This window comes from Mastigoproctus giganteus, chromosome 7 (assembly GCF_048544385.1).
Source record: "Mastigoproctus giganteus isolate SK-2022 chromosome 7, ASM4854438v1, whole genome shotgun sequence".
NCBI classification, from domain to species: Eukaryota; Metazoa; Arthropoda; class Arachnida; order Uropygi; family Thelyphonidae; genus Mastigoproctus; species Mastigoproctus giganteus.
In genome coordinates, this window is record NC_143581.1 from 84,109,095 (window position 1) to 84,123,389 (window position 14,295).

General features: G+C 35.0%; 1 protein-coding gene across 1 annotated transcript in view; it reads right to left on the bottom strand.

Annotated features, from left to right (window-relative positions):
- Positions 1–14,295, bottom strand: part of nonC (serine/threonine-protein kinase Smg1) — a 1,411,261-nt gene that overhangs the window by 826,396 nt on the left and 570,570 nt on the right. Inside the window, exon 30 of the mRNA XM_090378365.1 lies at positions 4,298–4,556. Coding sequence (XP_090234491.1) covers positions 4,298–4,556 — 259 coding nt within the window. The remainder of the gene's footprint in view (positions 1–4,297; positions 4,557–14,295) is intronic.

Consider the following 14,295-nt stretch of genomic DNA (forward strand, 5'->3'; position numbering starts at 1 on the left):
TTCCTGGTGTGAATCAGTAAGCCATTGTTTAAAGAAGAAGATATTACCCAATATTCCTGCCATTAATGAGGAATATTAGTTTTGTGGGTCAATGAGGTGACCCTCAAAAATAATTCCCGTATTAACCATTAATTAATTATTGAAAAATCTGTAATTTTTTTTTTTTTGAATCTTCATAAATACAGCCAAACTTTAACTAGAATAGTTTCTGAAGTGATTGTTTTCAAAATGAAATTGCAGGTAAGAACCTGCCATCTTTGCAACTACAGTCAGTCCTTGTACAGCACGATAGTTGTGTTCCTAGAAACCCTCGTGCAATGCAAAATTGTGCAATATAAACAACAAGCCATATGGGAAAAATAGGGTTAGGTGCCGACCACCCAAGATTGAACACACATTTGTAACCAAAACATTACCAAACACAATAAATTGTCGTAATAAAATTTTATTACGACTATTACGTAATAAAATATTGCTAATGCTTTTACTTCTATCGTAAGCAAACTTGTTTTTTGTTTGATTTTATATCCAAACAGATGACAGCCGTTCCATCTCTTCCAATTCTTTGTGTCTTGATCTAATGGATTTTAATTATACTTTGAGTTGTTCCTGCTATGAAAGTTGTTTTTATTTTCTCTGCATTCTTTGAAATTCTCGGCGTTGCCTCATTTAGGTCTGTAGCACATGCAATATCACATGGTCTTTCATTTCGCACAAAGCGTTTCACAATTTCATATTTTTTCTCTATCGACAGAGGCGAACTGGCCGTAAGCCTTACTGGGGAAACCCCGGTGAGCCGGAGGCCAGTATGATTTTGGCCATAAACCATAGTATGAGGCCACTATACATTTTCCCGGGTAAGAATTCTTGACCCAGTCCGCCTCTGTTTATCTATATTGCTTTTCTTTTTCTCTCTGAATCTGCAGTGTCTTCACCACGAAGTTTCCTTTTCACACCTTTTAAATACAGTATTTTACTCATTTTTGGGGAATAAAGCACAAGTACAAAACGATTTTTTTTTTTTTTTTTGATTTGGTAGTTGTTGGCGCATCGGCTTCTGTGGCCATATTGCACCTCCCAAGGTTTTTTGCAGTACTTTGATCCAAGCCCGAGGCGGGAATCGAACCCGCGACCTTTGGGTTGCCGGGCAGGTACTTTACCCACTCGGCTAGCCCGGTCGGCTTACAAAACGAGGAGGCACGCTTGATACACATAAACAAAGGCACGCCTGTAGCAACTGAATAAACAACAATACACTATTTACACCTCACATTTTACTAAAGCACATTTCTAGGGATTACTACCATAAAACAATAAAAACAATTTCCAGTTGTGTTTCTGCTAGTGGAATCAGTTATAAACTAGTAGTAAACTCGATCTAATTGCATTTACGATTAAACCGATATTGCTGGATAAAGCTAGAATTGTGTTGGTTTTTACGTTATTATGGTGAAATGTGTTTCCCCTTCACTGATATAAAAAACATAAATACATTTTCAGAATCTTCCCTTCATTCCTATCGTGTTGTGTTCAGTTGGGGTGATTCCGCATTCGACTGCCATTTCTTGTAAACACAAAGGCGGATCGTGCATAAGCGAATTCGGTTTGTGTTATATAAGATATCATTCCCCTATTTATAAATCGTATATGATCGAATCCGTGTAGTGTAAACACGTGTTATACAAGGACTGATTGTACTGAATTTTTGCTGGGAGAGAACTATGGAACTGGAAAAGCACTTGCTTTTGTTTAAAGTTTCTGGTCACTGGTTTTTCTTCTCCCACTAGTTTAATAAACATCTACAGTCAACCTAGATATTTTGGAAACATTTATTATTGTTTACAAAGAATAAAGTCAGGATATGAAACCCAATATTCTCACCAAATAACTGGTACACTGTGGGAAGCAAGATACATTTTTTGCTGTTTGTGGCATGTAAGATCTGAAATAATTTTGAAATACACCCTGAAAACAGAAGTAACTAATAGCATTAAATATGTATGAAATATATATTTTTAATTTTTTAAAAATATTTATATACATAATAAGCAGAATTATAAGTGTATGCATTTAACAGTCTTTTAAAACTAGAAAATGCAAAAGAATAAGATTTTATGCCTAAACCTTTTTTTTTTTTTTTTTGCATTTTTCAGATGTTTTTTTAAATAAAAGTTATTAAACAAATAGCATGCTTTAAAATTTTTAATTTTATATTAAACCATAAAATACATGCAAAACATACTGCAATCCATTAAGAAAAGATAAAAAATTTGTTTTAGTGGAAATATTATTTAAGCAGAATTCATGAAACCGAAAACATTTTCGAAATATTAAAAAGTTCGACACACCCATCAGGTGACCACCACCATTTTTACTAATTTTGGAAATCAGTACACCTGCCAGGTTAAACAAACATAACATCTTCCAACTACACCTGCACTGGGCATTTTTATCTACCTTTGCTCTCAGCTGTTTTAAAGTGATGTCAAAGTGGTCACTGGCTCATGGAAGTGGTGTATGACCAGCCAGATAGCTGCAATTTTCAAAAGCAGTACACACTAAGTTGCAAAGTTTATTGAATAAGTGATAGCATGAAAGGAGAGAAATTCAAATTTATAATATAGATAAGAGCTATTATTTCCTCAGAGAAATAAGATGTTCGCAGGCTGTCTTGTTCTTTCATTTGTTTTTGCAGACAGCAGAATTTCAATTGCATAGATAATACAATAATCTTGATTCTCACAATAGGAAAAAACTTGCCTTTTGTAATGATTTGTATTGGTAATGCACTACTTCCAAACAGATGGCATTGCCAAAATGTTAACTGGCCATTTTTTTTAAAAGACGACACACTTCTACAACAGCCTGTTTCAGAATAATTGGTCCCTCATTAGAAAGCAAACAGTTTCTAGTGACAACACTCAGATGAAACAAACAGCTTTATTTATATTGCAACTTTTAAAATTATAGTGCAGCTCACATCAAGTAACTTCTTCACAATGGTTTTGTTTTTTTTTGGCAATTATTTTGGAGACTATCTGTTATCCTCCAATTTGAGTAACCCACTACCATTTGATACCATTGGTGGATTAATAGCAAAAAGTTGATTAAAGGTGGATAAAAAAAAAGTCTTCTCCCCCCCCCAAGAATATAAAATATTTTTGTTAATTTGTATGTGCCAGTAAAGCACCAAACTTCAGAGGTCCAGGGATTCCAAGTTTGTTTGTTTGTTGTTTGGTTTTTAGGAGCATTAGCAACTAAGGCCATATTGCTCCGGGATATGCGGTGGTCATTCCCTGACCTTTCCGCATCCTCCATATCTGGTGGTGACGGGCTCGAACCCCGGTCTAATCAAGAAGCGTGTGCTATGCACTGCTGCTCCTTCCCACCTGGCTACGGAGGCGCCAGGGATTCCAAGATTTCTTTCACTAACTTCCAGTTCGGTCTTATCCTGAATAGTATAGCAATAAAATAAAGTCACCTCCAATTGCTGCCAATTGGAGGTGACAGCAGTTCTTTGGTGGTATGGAAGTGAATAGAAATGATTTCTCATAGTGAATCCAAGAGAATCTATTGTGATGTGATTTTCATTCAAACTTCTTTCATTCCTTCAAATGTCTCCCTTTCTCAATTAGTGAATTTTTCCTTCAGGCATATTTATGCTCGCACACACACACACACACACACACACACACACACACACACACACACACACACACACACACACACACACACACACACACACACAGAGAGATGCTTAGTTTTTAAAGTCAACAGTGCTTATCCAGAACAAGATGCATATGAACAATAAATATACTTAGTGGTAGTGAAATGAGAAATGCACAATGGAATTTACAGGACATCTCAGAAGCTACAAGCTTGCACAAATGGCCATCGATGCACAGTACTACCTCAAGACTACTACAGCAGGGTCAATCAGTGGTTCCTTTCTTTTTGAAAACTTTTACTGCCAACTTTATACAAATTTGTTTTGAATTATATCAAGCAAAAACATTTGAGATTGGAGTGAAAATTAATATTTTGAATTATGAATCATCAAGTTTTCAAATTAGCAAAGCAGTTTTTATATTAAATTAACATTTTCAGAATATAGCTTTTTCAAAAAGTTGAGTTATGCTGAATTTTGAAAGATAGCTATTTCAATTAACATTTTTTTTTTTTACTACAACTGAAATAAAAAAATAAAATAAAATAAAAATACATATGATTTTCACAATCTATGCTTCTTTGTAAATACCAGGAAAATGTACATTCATTATTATGTTAAAAAATTTACCTATATAACAGTTTTGCACACTCTCTTTGTAACTTCACTAACTTTTCTGTTGGTAGAAGATCTGACGAATACTTTAAAAGTTTCACCAATTCAGCAATACTACTGAAGTGTGATGGAGAGGAAGAACGCACTGAATGAACAGAAGTATTAAAAAGTGAAAGATAATTTGCATTTCTTATAAGTAACCTTTGTGCAAGCCTCAGGTTTTGTTGTTTTCTTGCCAATCGTGCTGCCACTAGATGAAGCTCTTGATTGAAAGCTAGAAAAACAAATTTGTTTTATAATGTGAATTCATTATTTAATGTTTACTATCAAGAGCTACATTAAAGAAATATGGTTAAGCAATAATAAAGGAAAAATTGTGATGTGGAATTCATATAACAATACACTAATTTCCATGACTATTTTATTTCTTAAATACAATTCTGATTCTTAACTATATACAGTTATAACCATAAAAAAAAAAAAAAAAACACTATAATTTGCAGGCCAGTGGGTACACGTTTTCTACACCGTAAGACACCAAGAAAGCAAAGTGTATTCTATGTACATAATATACATGGCTCTAAATCCGTAATTATTGTAATTATATTAAATCAATCGGTTCAAAAAACAAATTTTTGAAATTATTATTAATCAACTTATTTTACAATGCTATTATGTTTACTGAACAAGTTTTATTGTTATTTCAAATAGAAGCAATCCTGAGACATTGGGATAAAATGATATTAGCATGTACTGATTTTGATATATTAGATCTCCAGTTTGTAAGGCCAAATACATTACATGTAGTTGGCCTTACAAGGTACAAGTGAATTAAATGTACAAGTGAATGGCACCCCTATGGGAAGTCCAGCAAGATGTTGGTGCCATTCACTTTTAAGTATAATGAAGTTCCGTCATATACGTAATTATTGAAGATACATAAATTTATTAAATGCGTCTCTTTTATTATATACATTTACATCTATATTATTACGAAATATTTCTATATGAAGATCCAGATAATTTGCTATAGTATCAGAACTATTAGTTCTTTCCAATACAAGTTCTTCTGGATATAATTTATCCTGTAATCCTGAACGAAATGTGGACAATTTAACACACATAGCTCATCTACATATCTGAATATAAGTAGGTTATCTTGGAATGCTCTTTCTGCATAATATAGATAGAGGTTTGCAATTATGCAAGGTGCTGGACTTCCCATAGGGGTGCCATTCACTTGTAAGTATAACGAAGTTCCGTCATATACGTAACTATTGAAGATACATAAATTTATTAAAGTATCCCAGTAAGTTAAATCAATCTTTATAGTATTTTTATGTTCCAAATATAGTTTCCGGAGAACAATTTTTAAATTGTCAAGATTAATACTAGTGAATAAACTGTTAAAGTCAAATGTTTGTATTTGCTGAATATTGTTAGTTTTAATTGCATTTCTAATCGGTAAGTTGTTATTTATTATAATAGTTTTATTTACATTATTTAAATAATTTTAAGTAACTTTTCTAACATTTTTCCTGGAATTTTTGCATAACTATCTTTACATGATGTTATGAATCTAAATGCAATAGGTGATTTATGTAATTTAGGTATACCACATATAAACAGAGATTTTAGGTTATTATACTTGAACTTTAATTTTTTATGTAATGCAATTAGTTTTTTTATTTATTTAGGGGAAGATGCCATGTATTTATATGTGCTACTAGACTGCAGTTCATTTTTAATAATTTCTATATAATATGACTTACATATAATTGCATAATTGCAAGCAGCTTTGTCAACCAGAGTAATTACAAAATGTTTGTGTGTTTCTTTAAGCTGCCTATTTATTAATTTTGTATTATTTAGATTATCTGGTATGAATCTCAATTGATTATATTTGTTAGATATGATATCAAGCATTGTAAACAACCACATATGGTATGCCTCAACCGGTATGTTATATTTGTATGCAGATCTTATGCAGTATTTCAATAAATCTAGATATAATAGCTTTTTAAAAATTGATTTATTAATAGGTAGATTAGGTCGAAATTTAAAACCCAGCGATAAAATATCTCTGGATATTTTCAGGAAAAGTTCAGGATATGGTATATCTAAATCACCGGTTAGATATTGAAATGAAATGAAAAAAAAAAAAAGTATTGAAATGAAAATATTACCAAAAGTATGTTTTTGGAAATGTCTGAATTCAATATCATGTTCACGACTACTTGTTTTCTTACTAGACTTGTTATTGTAAGTATTAATATCTGAATAATGAAGATTCATTCTGATATGTAAATTATTACTGGTTTGACCAATATATTTAACACTGCATCTAGTATTAATATCTGAATAATGAAGATTCATTCTGATATGTAAATTATTACTGGTTTGACCAATATATTTAACACTGCATCTACACATATATAACATTGTTCATTTTACAAAATATTTGCTCATTTATATTAATTCTAGCATGATTTGGATCCATATAGGGGCAAGTAAGACATAATTTGTTATTACATGGTTGAAATTTAAGAAATGGTAATGGCAATCGGATATTAGAGCCAGAAGCATTATATGCTAAATTGCTCTGTAAAGTGTGTATTTTTTGTGTATATGTCAATGTATTAACATGGTTAGGATTACTATCCAGAGCAGAAATAGTATCCTTGGTCACTTTTAGCCTACTCTACCGATGTAGTATTTTATTATTAGAGTTTCTAAGTAGCATAATAAGAACAAAGTAAAAAAAAAAAAAAAAAATTGTGTATTCATAAAATCCATGAAGGAAAAAAGGAAAAGGAATAATAAGGAATAATAGATATTATTCGTGCATTATTCATGCTTGCATTTTTTGAGGAAGAGAAACACGAACGCTTTTGTGAATATCTTCGCTGTGAATTTTGGATTTGCAAGCTGGAATATATAACAGAGATATTTATGCATTTTAAGTACCTCAATACAAGTATGCAAGGTAAAAATGAAAACTTTCTAATTTCAACAGATAAGCTAACTGTAAATTTCTATAAAAATAGAGCTAGAGATAGAAATGTTTCCTTTGCTATGTAAAACCCATATAAAAGAAATGGCTCATATCATGGTTGAGCATTTGACAACTCTGGAAGAGAAATTAAATTTTTATTTTCAATCATTAAATCAATCATTTTACTTGTTAACAGGAGAGATTGCTTCTACAGGGATGGGATACACTTAAATAGAAAGGGTGCAAGAATATTTGCTGATGCTATCGAGGCAGTGTTAGGTGGGTCGGAAAACTGCTAGCTTGGGGGGAGACAAAGACCAATAGATTGACAGTAGCCACTGGCAGAGGTGAAAGAGATTCTTGCACTGCTTCTATTAGAATGAGCAGAAGCCTGAAAAACAAGATGCATGGTATTTCAGAGACTACTGGGAGCCATTGTGGTACAAGTAAACATATGGGTTGTGTTAGGGTAGCTAAGAATAGAAACAGGCGCAGGTATACTTAGGTGTACACCAATGTTAGGAGTTTAGTAAATAAATTTGATGAATTTGAGGTATTGCTCAAAACATCGAAGGCAGATATTGTTGGGATATCAGAGACGTGGTGTCACACAGATATAAGGGATGCGGAACTGCAATTTGGGGAGTACAACGTCTACAGAAAGGATAGACAGGATAGGAAGGGGGGAGGTGTTATGCTATTAGTTAAGAAACATAAAAACCAAGGAAGTGAAGCCAGTCGACATCGCTGGACAGTGCAGTGTGGAGTCAGTTTGGTGTGACATAAGCATTGGGAGATCAAAATTGAGAGTAGGAGTGTGCTATAGGCCTAATGACTCTGATAAGTATAATAAGGAACTGTACAGGGAAATAGAGTGGGCCAGTAAATCAGAGTGTCTTATAATGGGAGATTTTAATTTCCCAGATATTGACTGGAATTTGGGGGCTGGATACTCACACACTAGCAGGGCTTTTGTGGATTTATTGGATGATTGTTTTCTACATCAGCATGTTCGGGAGGCAACTAGAGGGAGTAATACTCTTGATTTGATTATCAGCAGTGATTCTTCATGCATCAAGAATCTGTAGATAAATGAACCACTAGGTGGCAGTGATCACAGTGTGCTGAAGTGGGATTTACTCAAAGAGGTAACTACCATTAGGGGTAAAGGGAAGGGTTATTGCTTCCGTAAAGGCGACTACGATGGACTGAAACAGTATTTAAATTCTATACAGTGGGACCAACTGATGATGTTACCAACAGCAAATTCAAAATGGGAAGCATTCAAAGAACTTATCTTGGAAGCTACTAGGCTTTACATACCAACTAAGAAATATTGTTCAAGGTTTAGGCCAAAATGGATGTCAGATGAACTAATGAGGCATATGGCAGAGAAGAAAAATGCATGGGATACTTACAAATTAACACATGACACAGAAGCCTATGATAGATACAAGTTGATATGCAACCAAGTTACAAAGGAGGTTAGGCAGGCGAAGGCAGATTACGAGAAATCCTTGGCGAGGGATGCAAAGAAAAACAGCCAAGAGTTCTTTACTTATGTAAACTCTAGGCCTCTAGAAGGAAAGGGATGAATCAGATTGGTCCACTTGATATTGATGGGTCAAGTGTTGATGATCCTGCTCAGGTGGCTAACAAACTAAATGAATATTTTGCATCGACATTCACACATGAGGAGTTATTCAGCGAGGGGAATGCCAGAGGTGTATTCAACTCTAGCAGTAAGTTACAGAATCTTGAAATAACTGGGAGTAAAGTGGAGGAGAAACTGTTGAAGATAAACACAAGAAAGGCACCCGGGGTGGATGGGATCTATCCAGTTATATTAAAGGAGGCAGCAAAGGAAGTAAGCAAACCCTTAGCCATAATTATGAGAGCTTCCTTGGACTCAGGGGAGGTACCCATAGACTGGAAATGTGCAAATGTGACCCCAATTCACAAAGGAGGATCAAAGGCTGACACAAGTAATTATAGACCTGTGAGCTTGACTTCTGTTCCAGGAAAATTAATGGAGGCACTGGTTAAAGACGCACTGCAGGATCATTTAGACAAGACTTCAGTTATAGCTCAGACACAGCATGGTTTTGTTAAGGGGAAGTCTTGCCTGACCAACTTGATTGGATACTATGATGCAGTCACAAAAGAACTGGATGCAGGGAATAACTTTGATATTATATACTTGGATCTTAGAAAGGCTTTTGATACTGTTGCACATGGAAGACTGCTACACAAATTGGAGCAGTGTGACATTGGAGGCAAATTGCTGCTATGGATAAAGGGGTGGTTGTGGGGGAGAAGACAGAGAGTGGTAATCAATGGACACTGCTCATCGTGGACTGATGTTATTAGTGGAGTCCCTCAGGGCTCAGTGTTGGGTCCATTATTGTTTTCTGTATTTATAAATGATATTGATGATGGTATATCGGGATTAATGTCCAAGTTTGAAGACGATACAAAGGTTGGCAGGGTTGTCAAGGACACTACTGACACTATGCTTCTGCAACAGGATCTGGAAAGGTTGAGCAGATGGGCTGAGAGGTGGCAAATGAAGTTTAACATTGACAAATGTAAAGTACTACACATGGGAAACAGCAACCCCAGAGCAACGTATCAACTCTATGGTACAACACTGACAGTGGTAGAGAATGAAAGGGACTTGGGGGTGATTGTGCAGGCAGATATGAAGTTCTCTGAGCAGTGCAGACGGGCTGCAAGAGTAGCTCACGGAGTATTGTCAATGATATACAGGAATTTTTCCAGCAGGGATAAGGAGGTGATTATTCCATTGTATAAGGCGATGGTCAGGCCACACCTAGAGTACTGTATACAGGTCTGGAGGCCTCATTTCAAGAAGGATGTAGAGCTGCTGGAACGAGTACAGAGAAGGGCAACAAGATTAGTGAATGGAACAAAGGGGTGCGCTTACGAAGAAAGGCTTACGTTTTGCAAATTACAGTGTCTGGAGACTAGGCACCAGCGGGGTGATCTGATAGAGGTGTATAAAGCCTTGAATGGTTTGAGCATGCTCAATGCTGATGGGATTCTTCCTCTCGCTCAGAATAATCACCTGAGAGGGCATAAATTCAAATTGAGGAAAGACAGATGTAGGATAGACGTGCGGAAATTTGCCTTTAGCCAGCGGGTGGTTGGTTGGTGGAACAGCCTTCCATCCCTTGTGGTGGAGGTTGATAGCCTAAATAAGTTTAAGGCTCAGCTGGACAGGTATTTTGAACGAACAGAGGGGTGAAGTGGAAGTGGTTTTTTTTTTTTTTTTTTTTTGGCTGATGCTGCATAAGCTTGCTATCTTGCATCAAATGCCTCTACTAATGCTAATGCTAAATGTAGAAGACTATGACTGGGTTCGAAACCTGTTCATAAAAATTCCATTTGATGCTTGTTTGAAATTATCTGAAGAAGAAGAACTGGCTTCTATATCCAGCAATTTTGCACCAAAAAATAAAACATGAAGAGGTTTCTGTCAAAAAATTTTGAATTTCCATTAGAGAAGAATATCTTTCAGTAGCTAAAAAAGCTTTGTCCATTTTGATATAGTTTTCTAGATCATACCTATGTGAATTAGGATTTCTTTATTAACTAACAATAAATGCAAAAAAAGAGAAAGACTCCAATGCACTGAAGATGAAATGAGGGTATGTTTATCTCATATATGTCATGATATTGAAAAGGTTGCAAAAAAGAACAAGCTCATGCCTCCCATGACCATGCTTAATTTATTAAAATAAGGTAAGTAATAGTTTTCTATAGTTTAAGTTATTTTTATTCATAGTTTAAAATATATTAATATATTTTTAATTTTGTACATGAAGTGCACCACAAATCAAAAATGTTTGAGCCCCACTGTTCTAGATGAATTTCTGGCCTTGAATCTAGGCCTAGCCTCTGCAGATGATTTGATTCTCCTTGTAAAAGGAAACACAAGAGTGGTTCTAGAGCAAAGAACAAATGCCACCCTCATGAAACTGCAGGAGTGGGCATAAATGCCATGCTCAGGATATCACCTGAAAAAACTAAATCCATACTTTTGAAAGGAAACCCAAGGAGACCCTCTCAAATTAAAATTAATGGAAAAAACAGAAAAATGGTACAAAACTAAAATACCTAGGAGTTATTTTTGATTCAAAATTATTCATTCAAATCATTCAAAATTATTACTCAAAACTTTTTATTCCCATTGCAAAAAAAGTGAGAAACTATGCAGGCAAAATTGCCAGGATTGATCAGTTGGGCTGACTGGGGACTCAAAAGAAGACCCCTGGCAATCATATACCGAGGAGAGTTCTTATCTGTTATCACCTATAGAGCTGGTGCGTGATTTACCTACCATCCCCTATGGAGCAAGTGTGTGGTTTACCTGCACAGCCATAGTCAGAAACGGGAACACGTTAGAGATGATTCAGAGAACAATACTTCTCGCTATCACCAGAGCATATTGTAATCTGAGCACACCAGCACTGCAGGTGCTGGCTGGTGCTCTGCCACTTTACTTGGAAATAGACAAAATAGGCTTTTACTACATACTTAAAAAAGGGCATACCCACAGAATTTTTGGGGACAGCCCAGACACAGCCAACACCGTAAAGGCTGAATGAAATAGAATGCCCACTAAGCTCCATGAGCTATGTAAAACAAATTGGGAGCAGGAAACCAGAGGTCTGGTTACCCAAAGGATTTTGCCAGTTAGCCCAAAGCTACCAAAGTGGTTAGCCCCTGGACTTTTTACAACATTTATACTGAGAGGTCATGGCTCCTTTAAATGCAAAATTAATTTCCTTAGGGCTGAATGATAACTGAAACTGTACCTGTGGTGAAAGTGAACACTGGGTACACATTCTCTATGAATGTGTAATTTATGATATACTGAAGACCCAACTACTAGCAGAAGCTGACCTCCAACCCAGGGGACAAGAACACTTTTTTGTAATAGAAGAAAATAATTATAAAGCTTTAGAAGTTTCACAAAAAAAATTTTTTGAAATGTGTAGCAACATCCAGAGATGGGCATTACAACCACCGCAGCAAAACAACAGTCCATAACCAGTGTGTGACCCAGCGAGAGAGAGAGAGAGAGAGAGAGAGAGAGAGAATGAATGAATGTTATAGTAAATGAGAATGAGTGAAGAAATGAACAAAACTGGCTGCAAGAATACATAGTTAACAATATTGTATATATATATATATTAGATAGTATGAATCAGAGCTGTAATACTCAATATGCTCTACGTTGATAATAATATTAGTAAATTAATAAGAGGAGTTTACCTCAATATAGTACGTAGAACCCTTCCGTATGATACCCTCCAGAAATTAAAACGGAAAAAACGAGAAAATCGACAACTTACCGGTACATTAAAGTAAAATATAAATAATCAATTTAACACAATTCAAAATCAATTAAAAACAATTAAAATTCAAATTAACGCAATTAAAAGAATCTAACGAAAATATTCAAAACGATTTTCCTTCCTGAAGCTGACAATGCTTTTCGACCGACTGTCGTGATCACAGGAATGAAAATTACCGAATCAGGCTAAGCTAAACCTGCAACTTAAATAGTGATTATATGTCTTTGCGCATGCGCGTAAAGGTCCACGCATCGGAGATCAAATATGGCCGCCGAACATTAACAGAATTCTCGTGTAATTTAATTTCAACGGTTTCTGCAATTAATAGTCACATATAATTATGTTGGACGTTAAGTATTTTGGCCTCGTTAAATAAAAAAGTATGCTTTTCGTTAATGGCATGAAAGGCTAATTCTGACGCTGCTGAACGAGAAGCACGAACTGAGGCTTCGTGTTGATTTACACGAATATTAAGAGAAAACCGTGTCGAACCTTGGTAAGACGAGTCGCAATCACCGCAAGAAATGTTGTATACCAGATCATTAATTTGTGTTGCGAACGCGGAAAGAACCGAGCGATTGTTCAGTATAGTGTGTAACTTCCGTATAGGCCTAGCTATAATTTTAAATTCGGTATCTTTAAAGAATCTGTTAAGCTGTTTGTGCCACTGTTCAACATATGGGACAGAAATAAAGTATTTTTTGATATTACTATTGTTGATTGGTGTAGTATTTTGTATCCTATCCTTAGATTGTACCCTAATTCGATTTATGGGATAACCCCTGTTTAAGAATCTGCTAGTTAATATTTGTATTTCTGAGTCCAAAGCAGAATCCGTCGTTGAATATTTATAGGCATTTAGAAATTGATTAAAGATAATCGATCTTTTGTAGGTGAACGGGTGATAGCTATTATAATGTAGAAGCATACCGGTGTTTGTGGGTTTTCGATAGATGCTAAATTGTATTTTGTTCGAGTCCCGGGTAAGCGTGAAATTTAGAAAGTTTAATGACTTTGTATCTGTATCTTCCCTTTCCAATGTAAATTTGAGTCTAGAATGAATATTATTAAATGAATGTAAAATGTCTTGGATAGTTCTACAATCGGTAATAACTAGAACATTGTCTAAATACCTCCCATAGTATGTGATACGGGGACGAAAAGGTGTCAAATGTATCTGCTCAATCGTTGAGAGATAGATCTCTGACATTAAGCCACTCAGGCTCAAACCCATTGGTAATCCAAAAATTTGTTTGTACACCTTGTCTCGAAAGGTGATGTAGTTAGCCTCAACTAACAGTTTAATTAAGTGAAAAATTTCCTTAATGGGCAGCTTCATATAATTAATTGGTTTCGAGTTTTTATTTAACATATCCCAAATAATATCTAATGTGTATTCAACGTTTACATTCGTATATAATGAGGTAACATCTAGTGAGAATAAATTGTCATTGTCGCCGAGTCTACAGTCTTTAAGATTATTAAATAATGTATCGTAGTTCTTAATACCACATTACTTTTTACCACATTATTTTTTTGACCACACATGTATATAACATTATAAAACCTTTTAGACAGGTTATACAATTTGGGATTAAGAACTACGATACATTATTTAATAATCTTAAAGGCTG